Source organism: Schistocerca americana, chromosome 2, assembly GCF_021461395.2.
Source record: "Schistocerca americana isolate TAMUIC-IGC-003095 chromosome 2, iqSchAmer2.1, whole genome shotgun sequence".
NCBI lineage: Eukaryota > Metazoa > Arthropoda > Insecta > Orthoptera > Acrididae > Schistocerca > Schistocerca americana.
In genome coordinates, this window is record NC_060120.1 from 130,897,027 (window position 1) to 130,923,671 (window position 26,645).

Below are 26,645 nucleotides of genomic sequence, written 5' to 3' on the forward strand. Positions count from 1 at the left end.
AAAACAACATATGGGACACTACCCCTCTATCTGTTCTTCTGGGAAAGTAGTTACGTCCCAATACAAAATTTTATTGTAACATTTACAATTATTATGAAAAAACTAAATTCATTTTGCCAAGGAAAATACAAAATATATTAGTCAAGAACTTGTTTACACAAGGAACTTGCGGCTCAATATGAACACTTAAGTTGCAGTTTAGCATTTAAAATATAAATATCATCCAGTACAATGAATATAGTCACGAAGACAATGGAATGGCTTAGCAACTACATATCCAGAAGATGATATGGTATAGATCTCTTTTTTTCCTAAAGCTTAATTGAGAATTTTTATATGCTCAAGAATCAGAAAAAAAAACCACGATAAGCATGAGTAATATCAATACACGAAAATCACAACTCCTGTTCTTAGAAGCTAACAACTATTAACAATCTCCCCCATGCATTTTGTTCTCGTTTTTCTTGTTCTTGTCGTAGTTGTTAGTTTGTAGACTGGTTTGATGCAGCTTTTCATAACATTATATCCTGTGCAAGCCTTTTGATCTCCGAACAATTACTGAAACCTACATCCAACTGAACCTGCTTACTATGTTTCTTGGGCTCACCCTACAATTTTTACATCCCCCCCCCCCCCCCCCCACAACATCCCCAATATCTACCACCAATATCAAAGTGACAATTCCTTGATGCCTCCAAATGTGTTCTATGAACTGATCCCTTCTTTTAGTCCAGTTGTACCATAGATTTCTATTTCTTTTCTCCCAAGCCTGATCCAGTACCTGCTCGTTAGTTACATGATCTACCCATCTACAGCACCACATTTCAAAAGCTTACATCCTCTTCTTTCTTGAATGGCTTTTTGTCCACATTTCACTTCTGTGGAAGGCTTCACTCTAGACAAAAACCTTCAGAAAAGGCTTCCTAACACTTAAATTTACATTTGATGTTAACAGATCCCTCTTTTTCAGAACTGCCTTCCTTATTAGAGCCAGCCCGCATTTTATAGTCTCTCTGCTTCAGCCGTTGTGGTTATTTTGCTGCCCAAATGGCAAAACTTATCTGCTACTTTTAGTATCCTGTTTCCTTATATACTTTCCTCAGCATTGCCTGATTTAATCTGACTTCATTCCCCTACCCTTTGACATTCATCTTTTAACTTTTTTTCAAGACATCATCCACTCTGTTACATTGCTGTTTCCAGTCCTTTCTGCCTCCAACAGAATTAAAGTGTCGTCAGCAAACATCAATGTTTTTATTTCTTCTCCCTGAACTTTTATTCCTTCTCATCATTGTTCCCTGGTTTCCTTTATCACATTCTCAAAGCACAGACTGAATAACAAAGGAGGCAGGCTATGACTGGTATGTAGTTACCTGCCTGCTAATCTTTAGTCTGCACTTAATGCCTGAAGTCCCACAAATACAATGAGCAAATACTGGTGACAAACATATACTTATTACTGACATCTTACACTGACTTGTTACACAAATGTTAACCATAGTGCAAGCTAAGCATGAATTTTACTGTGAAAACTTGATACACGATGTTGCCACTAAGCCAGATTTTCACAGATAAGTTAGTATTATAATGATTAGAAACAGACAGACTTTACTACATGATCTTACGCGATTGCTTGCCTGTCACCAATGAAGATTTTGGAATGTCTTTGGCCTTATAAAGACTGGCATATGAACATTTTTGTACTTCGGAAACTTCATAATGGTTTGAAAAGCTGATGGGTTAGATTATACTGACTGGAATGGATTACATGGTTCAACAATAACTTAGTTTACAGAGTATGTAGTTAGTAAGAAGAGCACAAAATTTTACAGAACTATTTACAGTGTCAATGTTGGAAATTAACAATTTACAAGTACAACTGCCACCCTGGAAATCATAATAAATTAAGCAAATTCTTAATTAATGATAGGTGTCATTCAGTCCCAGAAAATTTGAGTAATAAGATTATAGTGGCAAAAGCTGGAACTTAACAAGAAAAATGGCTAAATTTGAAATAGAAATTTTTGGTGTGTGTGAACTTTAATACTAATTATCTGGTAAGATAACAAATTTTAGTTAAATCGAAACATTTTACTCTAAAGTTTGGATGCCAGTCTTTCAAATGAGTAGTGTCATTATATCTAAAACTATCTATTAGCTCAGTCCAAATTAGCATTATCGACTATAGTCATAATTTCAACTATCAATTACTTTTAATTAAGAGGGTTTCCCATAAAATTATACATACTGCATATTGAAAACTATAGTCTGAATAATAAACCTACTATAAAGCACAGTCTAATTAGTTTTGAAAGATTCTGACACATACTGTATGAGCATAAACAGAGAACTAGATGAAAGTTGAAAAATGAGTAGAGGAAAAAAAACTAATCTTTACAGGAATGCAGTCATAGTTGATGGGTTGGTTCCTGCTTGCTATGTTATACTGTTTCAACCCCTTCTCAATTACTGCTTCCCTTTCACGTCCTTTGACTAACATAACTGCAGTCTTGTTTCTGTACAGACTTCAACATTTTGCTCCACGTGTTTTATTACTGCTATCTTCAGAATTTCAAACAGTGTAAACAGTGTATTCCAATCTAAATTGCCAAAAGGTGTCTCTAAGTCTACATATGCTATAAACATAGGTTTGCCTTTCTTTCAGTCATAGGATCAGCACAGCTTGTCGAGTCTTACATTTCTCCAAAAACTGATCTGACTCTCCCTGAGGTCGGCTTCCAGCGGATTCTCCAGACGTCTATAAATAATTCAAGTCGGTGTTACACAATCATGACTTATTAACTGATAGTTTGGTAAAATCTACACCTATCAGCACCTGCTTTCTTTGGAACTGGAATTATTACAATCGTTTTGAAGTCTGCAGGTATTTCGTCCACCTCACGTATCTTATACACCAGGTGGAATAGTTTTGTCATGGCTGGCTCTCCCAAGGATCTCAATAATACTGAGGAAATGTTGTCTACTCCAGGGGCTTTGTTTCAACGTAGATCTTTCAGTGTTCTATTAAATCTTCTTTGCGGTATCATATCTACAGTTTCATCTTCACCTACTACTACTACTTTTCTTTCTACAATATTGTGTTGAAGTTTGTTCCCCTTACGTAGACCTACATATATTCCTTCCACCTTAAGATTTCTTTTCTTTTAGTACTGGCTTTCCAGCTGAGCTCTTGATATTCACAAGGTGCTTCTTTTTTCTCAAAAGTCTCTTAAATCTTCCTATAGCAGCATCTATCTTTCCTCTACATATCCATGGTTCTACAGCCATTCCTGTTTAGCCATTTCACACTTCCTGCCAATTTCATGTCTAGTTATCTGCATTCCTTTTTGCCAGTGTCATTTGCTGCATTTTTATATTTTCTCCATTTGTCAATTAAATTCAGTATTTTTCAATTTATCCAACATTTTCTATCAGGTTTTGTCTTTTTACCTACACGATCCTCTGCTACCTTCATTATTTCATCCATCAACGTGAATCATTCATCTCCTTTCCCTATTTCAGTCAGACATTGCCTACTGCTCCTTCTCAAACTCTCAATGATCTCTGGTTCTTTCAACTTATCCAGATCTCATCTTCTTGATTATTATTATTATTTTTTTTTTTTTTTTTTTTTTTTTTTTGCAGTTTCTTAAGTTTCATCACACAGTTCATAACAAATAAATTATGACCGTAGTCCACATCTGCCTCTGGAAATGTCTTACAGTTTAAAATGGTTTCATATTTCTGCCTTACCATTATATAATTGATTCAAAACTCTTCAATTGTCTCGGTCTCTTTCACACATACAGCCTTCTTACATGATTCTTAAATCAAGTGTTAGCAATGATTAAACAATGCTATGTGCAAAATTGTACCAGGTGGGTTCCTCTTTCATTCCTTTCTACCAGTTCACCTTCTCCTACTACCTTCTCCTACTACAGTCTCCTACTACAGTCTCCTACTACAGTCTCCTACTACATTTCCTCCTCTTCCTTCTCCTACTAACAAATTCCAGATCCCCATCACAATTACATTTTCCTCTCCCTCAACCTCATGTGAAATTTCTTTTACCTCATTCTACATTCTTTCAATGTCTTCATCATCTGCAGAGATAGTTGGCATATAAACCTGTCCTACTGTGTCGAGCGATGGCTTTATGTCTGGCTTGGCTATGATAATACGTTCACTATGCTCATCATAGCGTCTTTCTCTCATTTCTCTTTTCTTATTCATTATCTTACTCCTGCTTTACCCTTATTTGTTTATGTATTTATAACTCTGTATCCACATGATAATTCCGTTCCATCCAGGCACCGCACTTTGCTAAGTCCCACTAATCTAACTTCAAAATATTCACTTCCCTTTTTAAATTCTATAACATCTCTGTTAAGTGATCTAAAATTCCATGCTCTGATGTCTCAAATGCAGCCCCCTCCCACCCCCTCCAATGATGACATCCTCCCAAGTAGTCCTGTCTGAAAAACTGAATGGACTACTATTTTACCTCTAGAATATTTTAACTATGAAGATGCCATCATCATTTAGCCATGTGGAAGAGCTGCAGCCCGCCGGAAAAATAACAGCTATAGTTTTTTCTTGCTTTCAGTTATTTGCAGTATTAGCACAGCAATGTCATGTTCATTAACATTACATGGTCAGCTCAATAGACCCAAAATCTTACTGTTGCCTCTGCAACTACAGAAAGGTTGCCACCCTCTTCAGGAACCACATGTTTGTGTGGCCTTTCCACAGATAGCCCTCCAGTACAGTTGCACCTACTATATGGGCACCTGTATCAATGAAGCACTCAAGCCACCACAAATTGACAAGGTCCACAGCCAGCCTCTGCAATTGTCTAATTATAATTGATTGATACAAGTCTAAGTATTCAAGAAAATCAATATAATCTGTCACATAATAAAAATGTTATGTCACTGTCCTTGAAGAAGGCTTTGACCCCGCAAGCTAATGTGTAAGTGTCTGTAACTCTTCATCTTTACAGTGAGCTGCAACCAATATTTTCTTTATATTGTGGGTATTCGAACTTGGAATTTCCATTGTTAGGTTAATTTTTGCTATTATTGGCAGCAGTATTAATTATATCTAGGCCTTATCATGAATTTTTGCAGAATACCTTCTACTATTGTTTGTCAAAGTTTTCTTAATTTTGCAAACGTTTGGAACTTGCCTCTGCAACAATTTTCTACAAATAGAACTCAGTTTTAATACTAACAGTGTTTAAGCACATCTTACAGACAACATACGTTAATGGAGAGAAAATACTAAATATTTTAGTCAGATTTAATCAGTCAACTAAGAAAAGAACAAAGGACATGGTAACATTTTTCCTGCAGCTAATATTAATTGCAAAATAAGTTTTAAGTGACTCATTTCAGTGTATTACTTAGAGCAGTCTGAACAAGGATGAAGAGCAAATTATCTTCTATTAATCCCTTATATATTACGTTAGAGTTATTGCTTAAGGAAATGAAGAATAAATATTTACACTTTCAATTTGGAATACATAATTTTGCCTTGAAAGACATGATAGCATACCTGTGACAAAAGTGAGTGGATACTGGGCATGTCACAGTCCACTGCAAATATCTCATCTTGCCGATATACTACAATCTCTGCTGCCAGATATAATGGTGTTAGTGGTGGTGATGCAAGGAAGAAATCATACAGCCGAACCACATCTTGATATTTATTTAAATTGTGGCCATACCAAGTTAGAAACCAAGGCAAGCAAAACATTGTTCCTACTTCTGACCTGAAAATAGTAAGTGAACTATAATTCAGCACTGCTCTTCTGTGTAACAATGTCGCAGTCATACAAATCAGGTAATCTGAAGCAGTGTCATCTTGAAGCAATGTTTTAATGCGCTTCCTACTCATCACGTTCAGGCAAAGTTCACCCTAAAGAGAAATAGAAGGAAACATTCACACATTGCTTGAAGAGGACACTGCCATTCAGCTGATAACTTGAGAAGAACTCAATCAACAGAGTTCACCAAGAAAGCTTGCATTCTCAAATATTACAATGGTTGACCCAATGCCCTTTTTATTCCTTATTTCTCTTTTTTCAGTACACAAAACTTCAAACCAGTATACCAAATGCTGGTCCTGTTGAGGGGACAATTTTATCTTCTTTGATATTAAATATGTAAATAGGCAACAAGACGACATTATAACATCCGCCAGAAAGTTCCGTATCAACATTACAAAATGCTTCAGTAGCCAATATTTTCTTGCATCATCAAACTGTGGTGAACTGTACCTGGTAGTAAAACTTTAAATTTACTTCAATGAGTAAAAACTGTTACTAATCAAACTAGAGACCATTTACTGATAAACATTTTTCCAAGTCAGATATGAAGTCACAAGTAAATTCAGGCTCTGTAATGAAGAAATTCAATGGTGTTTTCTGGAAGCTGCTTTGCCGGTGAGTCATGTTTCCACAAAAACCTGCTAATGATGTGTTAAGTGATTAGTGACACATTGGAGGAGGAGGAGGAGATTAATGTTAATCATCATATCAACAATGTGGTCATTAGGAACTGAGCACAAGCTCAGATTAGATAAGGAAAAAGAAATCAGCCGTGCCCTTTCAAAGGAACCATCCCGGCATTTGCATTGAGTGATCTAGACAAATCATGGAAAACTTAAAACTGAATGGCCTGACATGAGTTCGAACCATCATCCTCTTGAATGCCACCTTGCTCTGTGTGACATATCAAATCAGCATGGTGGATGTTAATTTGTCTCACATCAAGCTTATTTTAATGTCTTGGGATGAATATTCTGAAATCATGTGGCGAGACATCCCAGTATTTCCCTGCATCACTCTGAACTTGATTTTAACTGGGCAAAGTATTAAATCTGAATATTAAAATGATGTTTAACACTAATTTAAAAATAAAAAAATGTGATTTGTGTCATAAAACGTCCAAAACAAAAGATAGACTAAGGGTCATGACTGTATTTTATTGCAGTTACTGTCACTCATTTTCACAGTGATTACCCCTTCATTGAGAAAATTAGTGTGACAGCAGACTGTAATGACAGATGTAATAATTCATTTCTTGAGTGTTTCTTCTCCTTGAAATAATGTCAAGCTTTCAACAACAGATTCACTTCCCTGACACAAAAACTGTATAAAATATTTTGTTTGGTTAGTGAGTTGCCTGTTTATTCATTCCCAGACCAACCATACAAATATTCTAAATGCAAAAGTAACTCTGTCTGTTATGCTTTCATGACAAAACTGCTGACCTGATTTTGATAAAATTTGGTATTAAGATAGCTTGAACACTGATGAAGAACACAGGTGACCTTAAAAAGTGTGTAGTATAACATTCATTGATTTGTAAACTATAACGCAAAATATGGAACAATAATTACTCTTTGAAAAAGCTAATAACTCTTTGACTTTTGAATTTTATCTATTTTTGAAAACACTTTTATTGTTTGATATGTTCTATATCATACAATTCAAAGTAACAAATACAATATTTATACAAACTTTTATGTATTTAATCTATACTCCCATACCAATATCAATCACAAATCCATGACACTTTAACCACTGAGCATCACACATCTCACAACTTCTTTGTTGTGCTCTATTTTGCAAGAACAGTTAGTGGTCATGTGATCAGGAATGCTGTTTAATGATCACTGGTTCCCAGTTGCAGTTCACAACACTTTCTTTTTTGCTCATGTCGGGATGTGTGCGTTGTCCTCATCAACATTTTATCATCATCAATGTGCAAGTCACCGCACTGGCATAAAAAAAAAGAAAGAAGACATGCACCAAGCAACCAGGGTTTCTCAACCAATAAAGGGACACATACACATTTCATTTCATTTCACTTGACTTTACTGATATGAGAGCCATGGGTAACAGCTAGAACACAATACTTTTACAATCCTCAGCATGTTTAATCCATGTCAATCCACACTTCCATACTAATATTATAAATGCGAAAGTAACTCTGTCTCTTATTTTTTCATGACTACAAAGATATCCATGAAATTTGGTATGAGACAGCTTGAACCCTGATGAAGAAGAAAGACTACTTTATGAAGTGTGCATTACAAGATATTTATTGATTTGAAGAATATTAAGCAAATTAAGGAAAAGTATTTACTCATTGAGAAAGCTATTTACTCTTTCACTTTTGAAATTATCATACTTGTGAAAATACTTTTTGGTTGATACGCCGATGTAATATTATTCAACACAATCAGCACAATGCTTATTCAAATCCCAACACGTGTAATCCACACTTCCATATTAATGCTAGTATTATTAATTGGGAAAGTATCTCACTCTGTTAAGTTTTCATGATTCTACCATTGAACCGATACCTATGATATCTGCTATGAAGAAAGCTTGAATCCCAAGGAAGAGCAATGGCTACTTAAAAATCTTTTCGAGTATTATTAACATTTTTAAATATTGTATATGTGACTATGATGGAGATGACGCTGACGCAACGATTGGCATTCTGAGTGTCTATAGCTTATTCCATAACAGTGCTAATCCAATGTTATGGTGTGTGGTTTATGATATTGAGTTCTTACACCACATGGCATAGATGGAGAGTTTTAGCGGAGATACAACAATAAAATTGGAGGGTAAGCCCAAGAGCCATATTTAAAACTGTTACTATATGCCACGCAGACTTAAAGTTTCATTTGGTGTGTACTTCTAACAGAGCTCAAGCTGTAAAAGTTACTCGAATCCAACAAAGCTCAGAGCAGCCTCCTGTCTGCTTGGAACTTGGATGCAGAACATCAGATTGTCTTAAGAGCTACAGAGATGTTAGAATAGTCAAAAACCTGTCACATTTTACAGCTGAGTGTCTGGTGTCTCTTACAACTTCTAAGATGCTTGAAGACTCACAACGATGGTGTCATTTAAAGGTTGTATGACAGAGTCGTACCTTTACTTGTAGAATGTGAAAGGCTTTTGGTGAGGCTACGTTTGATTATGATCTATTGAGAGACTATATTAATCAGAAATTAGTCATGGGGGTGGATCATAAATGTAGGCAACACAACACATTAAAATGGAAGGGAGAAACGGTTGGTATGTGTTTCTCTGGAGGCAAAATGTCACATTCAGTACTAGGTGAGAAAGACAAACCCCTAAAAATTCTACTTCTGCATAAATGTAAAGAATTGAGGCACTTTTCGTAAATATAATTAGGAAACATAATGCATGCTTTCAGATTCCACATACAGCAAATAGAAACACATTCATTATGTACCTACATACTGGCACGGGAAAGCTTTTTCATACACATCTCTACATCACTATACACACAGACATCTTGTAAAATTCTTAGATTACTTACCACCACTCATCATAACAACACTACTGATATGCAAGCGAAGCACCACAGGTAACAGCTAGTTTTATAATAGAGGGACAACTGCCAATGTCAAATTTGAAAATATTAGATTTGCTATGTTAATTACTGTATGCAGTTTTAATGAATATTAGTTCTGAAGATACAGCCACCGTGGAGGTTTTGTAAGTGTGTGTGTGTGTGTGTGTGTGTGTGTGTGTGTGTGTGTGTGGTGTGTGTGTGTGTTAATTCCATACACCCATGCTGTGATTCTTCTGGAGGTGAAACCAACAGAAAATTATAAGGCAGGATAAATATTTTATATAAAAACATACAATGTTTCAAATATATTCCACAGATTGTAAGTGAAGTAGGAGAAGTAAGTGGATAAGTAAAAATATTATTGCCATTATCATTTAGAAACTAATAAGGAAATCTGAACCCACTGAAAAATTTGAAAGTTAATCATAATCTTTATCAATCTACTCTGGAATTTCGTAAAATTTCCATGTGGACGCTTTCATAGCATTTAGTAACTGCAATCGGTGAAAATGTATACAGCAAATACTCTAACAAAAAACATACGTATCAAACTGCATTCTTCTCTCTGTGCGTACAGATAAAGTTATATAAAGCAAATGTACCTCTCCAAATAATCACATAGTGATGGGTGCAACCTCTGGATTAGAGGATATATATAATTGAGCAAATAGGAAGTTTTTTCCATAGTTGCTGCCATACAATCTTTGAGATGAGTAGTAGAGAGCTTCTCCATTATTTTAAATGCAACAGATTCTCCCACAACAAGAAGGAATGTCACTGCAACATCATGATAACCCTGAAACAAACAAATCATTGTTTATGTTTATATCTCTAGTATACTGCATAAATTACAATTCTTTCAGCTCATGGGAACTTTGGGATTGTAGCTGGTGCTCAATAAATTGTTTATGAAGAGAGATTTCCCTGTGTCTCAATACCTGAACATTTTTATAAGCAGTTACACCCATCTTCCAATGAGTTTCCACAGTACAAAGTAAAAGCTATCATCAACCTCAAAGTTAGTTTGAACGAAACCTTCCTCTACTAGTGATGGTCTTATGTGTGCAACTGCCTTTGCCTTACTCAAATGTGAGAACGTTTTCCATTAAACTAGTTTCAGAAGGGTATCATGTTTAATGCAGAATCTTAACCATAGTAGAACTGGAATTTTTTATATTCATTCACAAAGTATTATCAGAAGTGAACATCAAGTTAATTTTTAAAACATCAACTACATATTCAATACAGAAAATCATTAAAACAACAACTGAAGTTTTGTCAACACTTACCTTTAGAATGTGCAAATCACAGTACTGTCAATAGAAACATTTTAATACAACACAACACTTAACTTTCAGGATGACATGATCCTTCCTTTTGGAGGGAAAAGGATTAGATTGATAGAGGTTGCAATTTTGGAAGATGGGGACGCAAGTCACTCATGTCCCTGGCTGCAAGGAACAGACCTATTATGAGGAATAAGGTACACAAATATGAAGGAAAAAGAGTAGGAGGTCAAAGACAGTGCATTAGCAAGCCAAATTCAGTTAAGAAATAGTAGATGTCACAAAGTGAGAAGTAAAGATGGATTAGAAGAGGCAAAGAAAACAAAAAGTGCAAATAGCTAATAATTAAGTAAGACTGGGGAGCGGAGAAGGAATAGAAAAAATGGTGGATGTCATATGCATACACTTGTGTGTATATATCTGGGATTGGGGTGGGGGGGAATGGGGAGGGAGAGGAGGGAGGATTGTGCAGGGAATGATGACAGAAGTAGTTTGACAAGGGAATGTCCCAGATGCAGTTGCTGAGGATTATCTGAAGCACAACTCAAGAGAACAGAGTGCTTATTATACAACAAGGGTGATTTCAATCACCCATCCGGACTAGTTTATTACATTCCACAGATGGAATTTCCTTAGCAAAATCTAATTTCACCCCAGCAATCTCCTGGACTTAATCTACAATAACCTAAGTAGTGCACAGTGTTTCCGTGTCTCAAAAATGTTGATGACTGCACAGGTAATGTGTAACACTTTAAATCACATACAATCCACAAACAGATAAAATTGGACTAGAAAAGCAGCTATCTAAATACAAACCAATTTCAATATGATAAAAGTTATTTCAGAAAAAATGATCCACTTAACTGATTGATGATACAGTCGCAAATATATCATGAAGGGGCAAACATATTTTAAATCACAAGATAGATGGTGGAGTGAACAGAGCTAGATCATTGGTCACCATGGAGAAAAAAAAAAATGAGTGCTATGAAGGCAATAAAAGAGATTGCAGGACATGTTTATAAGTCTAAGAATATGAAGAAAACAAGAAAAAAACGACCTCAGTTCAAGAAGTAGTACAAAGTGAAAAATTTAATAAATAAAGTTGTGAATTACGAATACTGTTCATACTAAAGCATAATATCTGCAGTGAAGAATGTAGCATTTGAATTTATCAATCATCAAACATATTATCTTATCAAATAATTATGAACCCTTTCAAAATATATTTACTTGGTTGTCTGCAGACAAGCAGAAAAATTTCTTCTTACAATAACATCTAGATTTTAGGCTAGTAAACTGTGGTAAGTGAGAGAGCTTAATAGTAATATAAGCACCCACATTTACTGCAGACAGAAAATTATTTTCTTTCAGCAAATCTTTATACAGTTTCTTGCATTTCAGTGATGCAATTTTTAAGTACACTAAACAGAAGCTAAACAGTGAAACAGCACAATAAATCTGCACCAAAAGAAAGGATAAAAAAGAGAAAATATCTACATCTCCATGTTTTGGATAAATATCTTTACTCTTTGTGGTAATTTTGTACACCTTGTTGTATACATTGTTGTATGTGCTGAATTTTAAGCATTGGTATAAACATTATTGGAGCACTTTTACTTTGCTACTCAGATGACTATTTTTGATATGCAAGTCTAATAAATCATTATGCATTATTCTTACTGTCATTATCTCTATGTATATTTTAGTAGTAATATTCTTATCAAGGATGCATGGAACTCAACATGAAATAAATTGCTTTGCCTTTTCTATACACTGAGATGAATACTTTTTTTAAAGTTATTTTAAATACAAACGGTAAATATCATTGACCAATACCACACAAAGGACTGTCAATAACGTTAGCTAATCTGTGGTGTAACATGTGGATGCACGTTATAGCTGTTCTTTCAGCTAAGGTATTCCTTGACTCATTTCACATTTTATGAATTTCATTGTTTGTAAAATAGCTGCATAAAAAATTTTAGTAACCGATTTTGATGTATATTGGATCATCTTTATGTCTGAAGATGGTTCAACAGAGACCAACACTAGCTGCTCAATAATAAATAAAAATCAGTTGTACTTGTACATACAATAAATTTCTCAAATATCTTACAGTTGTCAATGACCACTGATGCAAAATATTAATCATTTCACCTTCTTGTGGTTTCTCAACAATGTCCGACTATCTCACTTTCAGTTAAGTAAAACACATCAGAAAAGGGAAAAACCATGAACATCACTTGTTAATAAATCTTAACAGTGAAGGCACAAATGATGTTAATCGGTATGGAGGAACTGGTGGAAGATGCAGACCTAGGGCTAACATAAAAGTTAGAAATTAAAATCCAAAGACATATGAAGACTTCCAAGTGGCAGACGTAGAGGAGATAAGACTTTCTGACCAGCACTGCAGCAGCCACAATTGGAATATCTTGAGAGGAGAGTGGTGTACGCTGAACTTCACACATGTATGGATACATATCTGGTTGTACCAATGTAAATAACAAAGTGCATTTTACCTGAAATTGTGCTGTAGTCTGGTTTTATCCTTTCCCAGAGTGAAATTCACATTGGTGACCTGCGATAACAATGTGCAGCAAATTCAAACTCTTTAGCATTCTGTGAACCAGCTATTGCACACCAGCAATGGAGCCGTCTTGAAAATACAGTGTACTGATATTTTTATGACAAGATAGTAATGCTCATATGAATGTGTTCAGCACTTTACATCAACATACTCAAAGACTAACTGAGCATGTCAACACCACCTCACTAGGTGGTGACCTTCAGACAATCAAAACAAACACTTGGGCAGTCGGCTATGACACCCTGCGTGCAGGTGGAGTTTCAAGGTCACAGCTCTGCTGGTTTCACACTCAATTTGGTGACCCACTGCGGAACTGTAGGCCAGCATGAGAGCACCCAAGTGGGAAGTGTGCTCCACAACAAGCACACCAGAATGTAACAGTATCAGTCAGGATGAATGGGCATGGGCAGAGAGTGTATACAGACCACACACAATATCCAGTTGCAGAACATGCTGTACAACATGACGGTCATGACCTTGGTGCCTGTTTCACCACATGCATGACCTGGATTCTTCCCCCAGACACCAATTTCGAGAAACTCCACCGATGGGAACTAGCACCACAACATGTCCTTGGTTCTCACAACCCAACTGGCCTTAATTTATTTTAATTCCTTTCACCTCAGCATTTATTCACAGTAACTACTCCTTTCTTCACACGACTTTAGTTTTCTACCTCTTTCATTGTCTTTCTTGTCTATTTTTCACTGTCCTCCCTCTCACCTCTGTTACATACAATGCACTTAGCTTCTCACTCTTATTAGCTCACGCATGATGTTTTAGCAGTAATCTCTGCCTTGCATATTACCTTGTATTCCACCTTTAAGCACTCTTGTCTGGTGCAGTCCCCAACAATCAACCTTTCCTTCTCATCCAGCCCGGTAAGTTTCCCCTGACCAGGGGTTCTGAGTTACTTTTCTAAACTGTACCCCTTTCCCTAAACCTCCCAACTGATAGAATTAATAATTAAACTTTAAAATAACAGGATGTGATTTTCAAAAGATGCTGAAGGAAGTGAGTAGTGACGTTCAAAACCTTACAGAAATGATTAAACATTTTTCAATTGAAACAATGTTTCAGGATTCGGTGTGAAAGCTAGACAGGAAGTTACCTATCCGTTTGAGCATGTGACGAGAAATATATGGAGGAAACTGAAAGATGTAGGTGGACCCACTCCCACACTCCTGTATGGCTGAACCCTTCTTGGTCAAGTCGACTTTCAACAGATCAAAGGTGCTGGGTAATGTACACAAGCATCTGTCAACTACACTAGTCTTGTGACTGAAATGTGTAAATTGTTAGCCACAATTATCCTATATGCAAAATTCTTTTATTTGTGTAATGTTTCAAGGAACTATTTGTTTAGAAAAGAAGTCATTGCTATGGACAGTGTTATTCCACATAAATGTATATTTTTTTCAAGTAGAGCTATTAACTTCGCAATATATTATGTAACTTTAAATCTTGTTAGACTTGGGTTGATGTTCTATGACTGAGGAGTTGCTATGTTCAACACAGAAATGTGAAAACTTAAAAAGTTCAAGAGTATGTTCTATGAACTATGTTGTAAATAATTATCGGAATCTGACAAAATTAGGCACTGTCAGGTTAGTAGTCATACATTTCAATGTAATTTCTCAGCACTCGGTACATATTTTTTAATTGCAAATGAATCTTCTAGGCTTCTATGTATGTAGGTTAGTTTGTATGAACAAGTGTATAACAAGATGTATGCATTTCTGATTTCACACACTGATTTTGGTCCTCATACTATTCGATTACGCCATCATTCAAAGCTATTAATGACTGATTACCTGGATTCATCGACTCTGATTACCTGGATTCATCCTGAGTTATGCATTATTGTATCTCATTGGAACTTGAGATGTGAAAACTCATGCTTAACTGTGTTTTGGGTACCCCTGGTCGTGTGTGTGTGTGTGTGTGTGTGTGTGTGTGTGTGTGTGTGTGTGTGTGTGTGTGCGCGCGCACGCACGTGTGTACTTAAGGGGCGTGTGCAACTATTCATTGAGGCAGATGCTTCCTCTAATTATTCTTTACATATGATTGAACTTTTTGATAAATGATTATGAATGTAATTCATTTTGTTGTGTCAAAACATTTCTGCTGGTGTGTACCTAGTGTGGTTGGGATTCATGGGTCAGTCCCCACATGATAAGAACAGGTTCTAATATTTTTTTTCATTATTTTCTCTTTTCATGAGTCAACACACTCTTACATACTCTGGCTTATGTCACTGATTGACTGTGTGCTATACTCCTACTTGTGACTGAGTATATTCTTCTGGTCAGTACCTGTCATCTTCAGTTTTTCGAGTCAGCTCACTCACTGTACACTTAGGCTCTGATTTTTTTTTTTTTTTTCCTCTTTTGATGATTCTGAAGGTGTGACTTTATAGATGCAAACTTGTGATTTGTAACTCTAGTACTTTACATTGCCTCTGCACTTATTTCTTTAGTTTAGTGTTGTAATGTTGTATTTTGACTTTGTATCATTTGTCTTGTGACAGAATGTCCCACAGATCTAAATATCTGAATGCCATGTCCTCCTATATGTATAGATTATGACTTGTATAATAGATATTTATCTTACTTTTCTGTAAAATGTTATGTATCAGGTACTTTTATACATGTGTATTCTATCATTAGGTATCATTTTGTACACCATTTGGCAAACCTTATAGTAGGTCACAAAATATTGTAAACACATTGTTTCCATATTATGTGAGGGGATGTTGTAATAGGATAATTACTTTTCCTCAACAATAGTTGTCGATACCAGTACTGGCGGAAGTAACGCTGTGAGGACAGGGTATGAGTCGTGCTTGGGTAGCTCAGATGGTAGAACACTTGCCCGCGAAAGGCAAAGGTCCCGAGTTCGAGTCTTGGTCCAACACACAGTTTTAATCTGCCACGAAGTTTCATATCGGTGTACACTCCGCTGCACAGTGAGAATCTCATTCTGGATACCAGTATTATTTTTCGAATTTTTGACAGGTCAGTATTATCTCAGTTGCTTTTCTGAAAATTTTCATATAATTTTATACACAGTATGTCATATTTCAAGTTAAAATTTATGAAAATTAATTGCTTTATAAAATGTTTTAGTCTCTATGCTATAATCATTAAGTACTAGTTCTGAATGTACAGTTAAAATTACTTTTTTTTTAGAAACATTTGAAATTACGAATTATTGGCACACTTAAAATTTCTATTATTAAGCACACAGTACCTTACTAGATACTATGTTTATTTCTGGATTCATTCATGAAATAATATTCAAAAGTAATAATGTAACAGAAACTAATCGAAATTGATTTGTTAAGAAACATTGTAAGCCCTTTGGAATATGATTATTTCTGGAGAGTGTGAGAGTCATAAGCAACCCTTTGATGTTATCAGAAGTAGTTTTGTATATTGTATGAACAATGTAATGTTGCCTTTATTAACGTAAAAAATCAGAAGACTGTTTGATATACTAAAATGTGGGAAAATATATTAACAAAAAAACAAAAATTCTGCAACAACAATCTTCGAATGTATTTAGATCAATCCAACCAGAGGACCTAAAATTTGAATTTTCAGCTTCAACAATCAGACCCCTAGACAAGAAGAACTGGAGCCAACTATACGTGAAAAGCTAAGTAAACTAGAAAGTTTATTGTAATCTTTGCTCCCCTCAAATCTTCAAGAAATACTAATGTGGACAATAGATGGAAATAGGAAGGAAAGTGTAGATTACAGGTTCCGTCCTCAAAATCATGAAGTAATATACAGTAGAAAGGAAAAAACTTTAAATACCTACACAAACTCTTAAAAACACAGCTTATAAAGCTAAATTTCTTTGAACAACTTCCAGTCCCTTCCACATTGTATTAGAAGTTAGACATGGAGACATTTTTACACCATTGTTGTCCGGCTGTGTGCTCGAAAAGTTACAACAGCATGGAAAATGGAGGAAGAAAAATCAAAAGATGATAACTACATACTGCTGGGCAGACTAAAAGAAACAATAAATTGTTTGGCCTTTGCAGACAACCTCATAACATAACCTTAAGAGAATACAAAGAAAAGACTTTAACTTTTGAAGGGGGCAGATGAAAATGCAGGTCTGCAGATAACTTCTGAAAAGACATAAATGGCCAATCAAAGTAACTCACAAGGAATTTTAAAATCCAAGTAGGCGCCATCAAGAAAACAACGTTAAATACCTGAGTGACAATTCTAACTTAAAAAGTGAAAAACAGGCAATTAAAATCAGAATTGAAAAATGAAGAGTTTTTCCCATAGATGTTAATTTAAAAATGTAAAATGCAACCAACCGTAAAGAAGACACATTAAGCTGTAGACAGGCACAATTAAAAGACAACTACATAGAGCTTTTGGCCACAGCCTTCATCAGCAAAGGAGAAACACACACCATTCACAAAGGAGAAACACACACCATTCACACACAAGCAAGCACACTTCATGCACACACAAATGCCGACTCCAGCATCTCAGGCCAGAATGCAACTATTATGTAGGATGCAATCAGCAATCAGGAGGATGGAGCCATCAGAGAGGAAGAGGTAAATGTCTAGGTAGGTGGCACATCGGGTTGAGGAGGACTACAAGAAGTGGATGGGAGAAAATTTGTTGAGGTTGTGAGGGAACAAAGACAGAGGGTCTTGGCCCCGAGTCCAGGTCATGAAGATATCATTAATGAACCTGAACTAAGATAAGAGAGTGACATTTTGAGAGGCTACAAAGGTCTCCTCTGATGGTCTATAAACAGGTTGGCATAGGATGGTGCCATGCGGGTGCCCATAGCTGCGCCGCCGATTTGTTTGTAATCTTCCCTTCAAATGAGAAGTGGTCATGAGTTAGGACAAAATTAGTAAGATGTATGAGAAATAAGGTTGTGTTAGGCTGTTGACCTTTCCACCAAGACCCTGGACTTTCCAAAGACCTACTCTCCTTCTCCAGATCCCTGAAATGGAAGCGCTTCTTTGCCGCCGATCCCTCCAAGTGAAAGCACCCTAATTTCACCATTGAACCCTTGTCTTTTCTAGTTTGCACCACCGTCCAACCTTAATCCCCCCCCCTGCCCCCACCCCCACCTATCCACTGGCTGGTCACCTTCCAGGAATTCCTTACCTCCAACTTAACCTCACCATCCTTCCCCAGGTCCCTTTCACAGGAAACCAACCTTCAGCAAAAAGAAAAAATAGCCTTACAGAACCTAAAAGCAAATTCTGACCTGATCATCCCCCCTGCAGACGCAGGTTCCAACACTGTTGTTATGAATCGCAGTGACTACCTGGCAGAAGGCCTCCATCAATAATCTGACTCATCTACGTCTACATCTACAGCCATACTCCGCAAGCCACCTGACGGTGTGTGGCAGAGGGTACCCTGAGTACCTCTATCGGTTCTCCCTTCTATTCCAGTCTCGTATTGTTCGTGGAAAGAAGGATTGTCGGTATGCTTCTGTATGGGCTCTAATCTCTCTGATTTTATCCTCATGGTCTCTTCGCGAGATATACATAGGAGGAAGCAATATACTGCTTGACTCTTCGGTGAAGGTATGTTCTCGAAACTTTAACAAAAGCCCGTACCGAGCTACGGAGCGTCTCTCCTGCAGAGTCTTCCACTGGAGTTCATCTATCACCTCCGTAACACTTTCGCGATTACTACATAATCCTGTAACGAAGTGCGCTGCTCTCTGTTGGATCTTCTCTATCTCTTCTATCAACCCTATCTGGTACGGATCCCACACTGCTGAGTAGTATTCAAGCAGTGGGCGAACAAGCGTACTGTAACCTACTTCCTTTGTTTTCGGATTGCATTTCCTTAGGATTCTTCCCATGAATCTCAGTCTGGCATCTGCTTTACCGACGATCAAATTTATATGACCATTCCATTTTAAATCACTTCTAATGTGTACTCCCAGATAATTTATGGAATTAACTGCTTCCAGTTGCTGACCTGCTATTTTGTAGCTAAATGATAAGGGATCTATCTTTCTATGTATTCGCAGCACATTACATTGGCTACATTGAGATTCAATTGCCATTCCCTGCACCATGCGTCAATTCGCTGCAGATCCTCCTGCATTTCAGTACAATTTTCCATCCACCTATAAACTCTGCAATAGTGGTCCCATCACTGCTTAAGTATTTAGGTCCTTCCCAGGACCTCACCCCTGAATCCATTTCCCTCCTCACCCTATGACACCCTGCATACCCACCTTCTACATGCTCCCTGAATTCGACAAACCCAACAGTCATGGACACCCCATTGTGGCTGGTTGTTGTGTCACCACTGAAAGAATCTTGGCCCTCACTGACCAACACCTCCAACCAACTGCCTATAATATAGCCTCCCATGTCAAAGACACCAACTACTTCCTTCACCAACTCTCCACCATCCCCAACCATTTACTTCCTGGATTCCTACTTGTAACTGTTGACATCACCCCCCTATACACCAACATCCCTCACGCCCATGGTCTTACCACTATTTAACACTACATTTCCCAACATCCTTCAGACTCCAAACCCATCACCTCATTCCTCATATGCCTTGCTAACTTTAACCTAACCCATAACTAGTAGTACTTTGAATGGAAGGCATAGAAACAAATCTGCGGCACAGCTATGGGCACCCGTAAGGCACCATCCTATGCTAACTTGTTTATGAGCCATCCAGAGGAGACTTTCCTAGGCTCCCAAGAGGCCAAACCTTAAGCCTGGTTCAGGTTCATTGATGATATCTTCATAATCTGGACTCAGGGTCAAGACACCCAATGTGTTATTTCACAACCTCAACACCACCTCTCCCAACCGCATCACCTGGTCCTCCTCAACCCAGTGTGCCACCTTCCTAGTTGTTGACCTGCTCTTCACTGATGGCTCCACCCTCCCTTCTGGCCTCATTAAACCTACCAACCACAAACAATACCTGCATTTCAACAACTGTCATCCCTTTCAACCAGAAACTTCCTCCCATACAGCCTGGACATCCAAGGATGGTGTATACGCAGTAACAAGGAATCCCCTTCTCTGTATGCTGACAGTCTTACCGCACAGGCACTATTTCCCAGACCTGGTCTGCAAACAGATCTCCCATGAAATTTACGCCCTCAGACCCCCAATCCTCCCACCAACCCCAAGAACCAGCCACAAAGTAATGTCACCTTTGTCACCCAGAATCGCCCTGGACCGGAACAACTGAACCACACCATTTGCCGGGGCTTTGATTACCTATCATCATGCCATGAAATGGGGGACATCCTACCCAAGATACTTTGCACCCCCTCCTAAAGTAGTGTTACATCACCCATCCAACCTCCACAATACCTATGCCAATCCCAACCCCTCACCACAAGAATCATATCCCTGTCAAAAGGCAGGTGCAAGACCTGTTCAAACACACACACACCCCTCCCCCCCCCCCCCTCCCCTGCCCAACACTTTCTACTCTAGTCCTGTCACAGGTTTATCCTATCCCATCATGGGCCAGGCAACCTGTGAAAGCAGTTATGTCATTTACCAGCTCTGCTGTAATCATTGCACAGCTTCTTATACTGGTATGACTACCAACCAGCTGCCCATCAGAAAGAACGGCCACTTCCAGACTGCAGCCAAGAGCAAAGTAGACCACAATGCGGTACAACATGCAGCTGAACAGAATAGGCTAAATTTCTATGACTGCTTCACTAACTAAGGCATCTGGATTCTCCACTCCAACACCAGCTTTTCTGAATTGCACAGATGGGATTTGTCCTTACAACACATTCTCCACTCGCGTTGTTATCCCAGCCTCAACCTATGGTAACATACTGTCCCTACACCCTCCACACAAGTTTCCATCCCCCCGTCCTATGGCCTCCTCCCAATTTTCATCTCACACTGCCAATTCACCTGCCAATCCTTCCCTCTTCACTGCACCTCTCCTTTTTCGCTCCATTTTTTCCACCTCCCTGCCCCACAACCTCCTGAGACTGCGCCTGTTGGCATTCTAGTCTGTGTACACTCCACCAGATAGCATTTGTCTCTCTCCCCACCCATACACTACAATCCCTTCCCCTTCTCACCACCTCCAGACCGCAGGTCGCATCCCGCCTGATAGTGGCATGCTAGCCCAGATGTTGGAGCTGGTGTTCATTTTGCATGAGATGTGCTTGCTTCTGTGTACAGATGGTATGTATGTGTCTTTTATTGATGAAAGCTGTGGCCAGAAGCTTTATGTAAGTGTCTTTCAAGTGTGCATGCGTGCAACTTAATGTGTCTTCTTTATGGTAAGTAGCAATCTATATTTTCCTAGTGTGTTGATATTTCTACCTGGCATTTCCACTGTTGGATGTTAAATTATGGCATTACAGTATAGTTTTAACATCAGAAGCCCTCATGGGACAGAAACACTAATTTCAGCTGAATGCAAAGTGGCATTTGAAGATTTAGGAAAGAATCTAGAGAGAATGAAAGATAAGCTATCAACAAAACAGATCCACAAATTTTTCCAAAACAGGAAAATAGACAAGGAAAGTGGGTGGGGAGGCAAAACAAAATAGAACTTAGAAGAACTGCAGATTGGAGAGGACATCTTACTCAACAGAAATAAATTTAGACTAGAAATCAAGAAAATTGGAGGTTTTAAGGGAGATACAACAAAATAACAACTGGAGTCAAATGGTTAGATGAGAGAAAAAGAGCTTATTCTGAAAGAATGAAGGAAAGAGTTTAGAGGAAGGTTAAAGGAAAAGATTACTCTTTATTTATCTTGACATGGGGAACAAAGAAAAACATAATTGCATTTGAGGCATTTGCAAACAATATTTCCTTTCCTTACGCATGCATCTAAGAGATGGGAGTAGATATTGACCGAAGGCCAAGTAACAGATGTTAATAAGTGAACAAAGTTACTACTAGAGTCTATATTGCTTTCTTGGACCTTTAATCACGGGAAACAATTTTACTGATGAACCTGCCGCATCAACTGTTTCAGCGCCAGCTAGTGAAGCATTTAAGTCATGTACAATTTCTGAGGAATTTCCTCATTCCATTAAAAGCCATTTTTAATCTGAAGTGAAAATTTGAGGTCGAGACCAAGGAACAAGTGACTTGATCACAGTGGAGGACACAGGAACCTGATGTACAAAATGAAACAGTCTTCAAATACAATTTTATCTTTTATTTTGTGAATGGTCTTGATATACACTATTCTAAAAGGTTCTGATATTGAGAAGGCTATCTACACTTACAGTGAAAATTTGCTTAATTCATTAGACAAAAAATTGCAGGCAACTGGTATATTTTGTGATCTGTCAAAGGCATTTGACTGTGTAAATCACAATATCCTTTTAAGTAAACTAGAATATTATAGTATAACAGGAAATGCTGCAAAATGGTTCAAATCTTATATCTCTGGCAGGAAACAAAGGGTGTTATTAGGAAAGAGACATGTATCAAGCTATCAGGCATCATCCAACTGGGAACTAATTACATGTGGGGTCCCACAAGGTTCCATTTTGGGGCCCTTACTTTTTCTTCTGTATATCAAGGACCTTTCGTCAGTAACACTACCAGATGCCAAGTTTGTTTTGTTTGTCCGATGATACAAACATTGCAGTAAATAGCAAATCAAGTGTAGTCTTAGAAAGGTCAGCTAATAAAATATTTGTGGACATTAATCACTGGTTCCTAGCCAATTCTTTCTCACTAAACTTTGAAAAAACACACTACATGCAGTTCAGAACTTGTAAGGGGTGTCCCAAGAGTATATGTCTAACACACGATGACAAGAAGATAGAAGAAGTGGACAGTGTTAAATTCTTGGGATTACAGCTTAATAATAAATTCAACTGGGAGGAGCACACCACAGAACTGCTGAAGCGTCTTAACAAATCTCTGTTTGCAATGCGAATTTTGTCAGATATAGGGGATATAAAAATGAAAAAGTTGGCATACTATGCTTACTCTCATTCCATTATGCCATATGAGATTATTTTTTGGGGTAATTCATCAAGCCAAGCTAATGTTTTCTAGGCACAAAAACGTGCAGTAAGAGTTGATGTGGTGTGAACTCAAGAACATACTGCAGAAGCCTGTTTAGGGAACTAGGGATACTAACTACTGCTTCCCAATATATTTATTCCTTAATGAAATTTGTCATTAAAAACATATCACTTTTTCAAACCAACAGCTCAATTCATGGAATCAATACTAGAAATAAAAATAATCTTCACAAGGATTAAGTCACTTAGTCTTGTACAAAAAGGTGTGCATTTAGTTTAAATTCAGTGCATTAGTATTTGTAAAATGACCCTTAGTGTTCATTAAAAAATGACTATCATTGCACTTGGGACCTGTGGAATGGCACAGTAGCTTATTTGTTTTAGTTGTAAATATTTGTCATGTATTGTTGTTTTTCTGAAATGTTCCACATCCTGGAGGATCTCCTCACTACGGATCAATTGGAATGAAAGTAAATCTAATCTAATCCAAACTATCATCATCCCATGTTGCTGTGTTGTTTTCAGTCCTGAGACTGGTAGCTCTCCATGCTACTCTATCCTGTGCAAGCTTCATCATCTCCCATCCCAGTACCTACTGCAACCAACATCCTTCTGAATCTGCTTAGTGTATTCATCTCTTGGTCTCCCTCTATGGATTTTACCCTCCACACTGCCCTCCAATACTAAACTGGTGATCCCTTGATGCCTCAGAACAAGTCCCACCAACCAATCCCTTCTCCTAGTTAAGTTGTGCCACAAATTTTTCTTCTCCCCATTTCTATTCAATACCTCCTCATTAGTTACGTGATCTACCCATCTAATCTTCAGCATTCTTCTGTAGCACCACATTTCGAAAGCTTCTATTCTCTTCTTGTTCAAACTATTTATCATCCATGTTTCACTTCCATATATGGCTACAATCCATACAAATACTTTCAGAAACGCCCTCCTGACACTTAAATCTATACTTGATTTTAACAAATTTCTCTTCTTCAGAAACGCTTTCCTTGCCATTGCCAGTCTACATTTTATATCCTCTCTACTTCAACCATCGTCAGTTATTCTGCTCCCCAAATAGCAAAACTCCTTTACTACTTTAAGTGTCTCATTTCCTAATCTAATTCCCTCAGCATCACCCGACTTAATTTGACTACATTCCATTATCCTCGTTTTGCTTTTGTTGATGTTCGTCTTATATCCTCCTTTCAAGACACTGTTCATTCCATTCAACTGCTCTTCTAAGTCCTTTGCTGTCTCTGACAGAATTACAATGTCATTGGTGAACCACAAAGTTTTTATTTCTTCTCCTTGGATTTTAATTCTTACTCCAAAATTTTCTTTTGTTTCCTTTACTGTTTGCTCAATATACAGATTGAATAACATCGGGGATAGGGCACAACCCTGTCTCACTCCCTTCCCAACCACTGCTTCCCTTTCATGCCCTTCGACTCTTATAACTGCCATCTGGTTTCTGTACAAATTGTAAATAGCCTTTCGCTCCCTGTATTTTACCCCTGCCATCTTCAGAATTTGAAAGAGAGTATTCCAGTCAACATTGTCAAAAGCTTTCCCTAAGTCTACAAATACTAGAAAAGTAGGTTTGCCTTTCTTTAATCTATCTTCTAAGATTAGTTGTAGGGTCAGTATTGCCTCACATGTTCCAACATTTCTACGGAATCCAGACTGATCTTCCCCACGGTCGGCTTCTACCAGTTTTTCCATTCGTCTGTAAAGAATTCGCATTAGTATTTTGCAGCTGTGACTTATTAAACTGATAGTTTGGTAATTTTCACATCTGTCAACACCTGCTTTCTTTGGAATTGGAATAATTATATTCTTCTTGAAGTCTGAGGGTATTTCGCCTGTTTCATACATCTTGCTCACCAGATGGTAGAGTTTTGTCAGGGCTGGCTCTCCCAAGGCTGTCAGTGGTTCTAATGGAATATGTCTTTCATTCTAAACTAATGTATATAAAAAAAAAAGATTGTAGACAATATAGGCATGATCAAAAGGTATAAAAATATAACAAAACTAACTTAAATAATCACAATTGACTTATAGTGTAAAATTGCTGTCAGCAGGCTGAAAGCAACTTTACACTATGGGTCAATAGTTTTTGTTCATCACAGTTTTACTACGTTTTTACATGTTTTGAAAGTCTATTTTGGCTACAAGTTTTCTTAATTTTTTTTTATACTAGTCAAGAATGAAACACGTCTTATAACAACTGTATGGATTAGAACAGGTTATAAAATAAAAGAACAATTTTTTGAACTAAGACTGTTTTACATTCCATAGTATTAAAAAGAAAAAAAAAAGAAATAAATGTCTGATGAAAAAAATTATTTATCTTCATCAAAATCTGCCATCAGAATAACATATATAGACAACAAACAGAATTCTTTAGTTTTTCAAACTGTCCTACTATTTCTAGAGTCTGCTGATGAAGTGGAGGGGAGGGGGGGGGGGGGGGGGGAGGTAACCCAATCTAAACAACTGCCACTCTGTTATAAAGTTTGCCTGAAAATTAATTTTAAAGTACTTCATAGCAACTTAAAAAGTCTCTTTGTCACAGGAAATACAAAACAGTTCGAATCTATCATTCTTTCTTGGAGACAGTTTTTTTATGGAGGAATGTGTTTCATTAGTTTGCAGCCAAACAATAGTAGTAATAGCTTTCCCAACACCCATCAGGCAAACTCAGTTCTTAGCATTATATAATTTCTTTTAAATGTGAAATTTTAACTAATTCAGATCTTGCAAATACTTTTACAAATGTACCTTACCTGGTAGTACCGCAAATGAGGATATCTGATTATTACCCTCAGTATAAGCCTTGTTAACTGGTCTTGCAAAGCCACTCTCTGTTCATAAGGAATACCTATCAAATAATTATCAGTGACATTAATGGAAGCGAATTTTTACAATATCAATAGAATGTAAATAGCATGTCATTTTTTCCCTGTTGAGCAAATCAAAGTAAAATACTGAAAGCTGAAGAAGCAAGTCATGAAAAATTAGAATTACTTAGAGTCCAGTGATTGCAAAAACAAATGATAGACAATTCAAACCAAGTTACCTTCATTGCATTCAAATAAAGCTATGGCCAACTATAACGAAAGTGAAAATTACTAATTGATATTGTAATTTCTGTAACAACACAAATGATCGGGACATACCTGGTGGAAATCTTTTGAGAGATCTATTAACATCCAGCACTACTTGCTGATATTCTGCATGACTTTCTAATTCAGCTTGGCTGGGAAGTTCAGTATCTGATGGTGCATCAATTCCGACAAGTATTGGCCAAACTTTTCTTCGAATTTCATCTATATGGAAGAGACT

General features: G+C 37.2%; 1 protein-coding gene across 2 annotated transcripts in view; it reads right to left on the minus strand.

Moving 5' to 3' along the window:
* Positions 1-26,645, minus strand: part of LOC124594205 (TBC1 domain family member 20) — a 121,374-nt gene that overhangs the window by 68,043 nt on the left and 26,686 nt on the right. For both annotated transcript variants that reach the window (XM_047132563.1, XM_047132564.1), the window contains exons 3-6: positions 26,480-26,629; positions 26,087-26,181; positions 10,004-10,197; positions 5,557-5,773 (exon numbers count right to left, since the gene is read on the minus strand). In XM_047132563.1, coding sequence (XP_046988519.1) covers positions 5,557-5,773; positions 10,004-10,197; positions 26,087-26,181; positions 26,480-26,629 — 656 coding nt within the window. The remainder of the gene's footprint in view (positions 1-5,556; positions 5,774-10,003; positions 10,198-26,086; positions 26,182-26,479; positions 26,630-26,645) is intronic.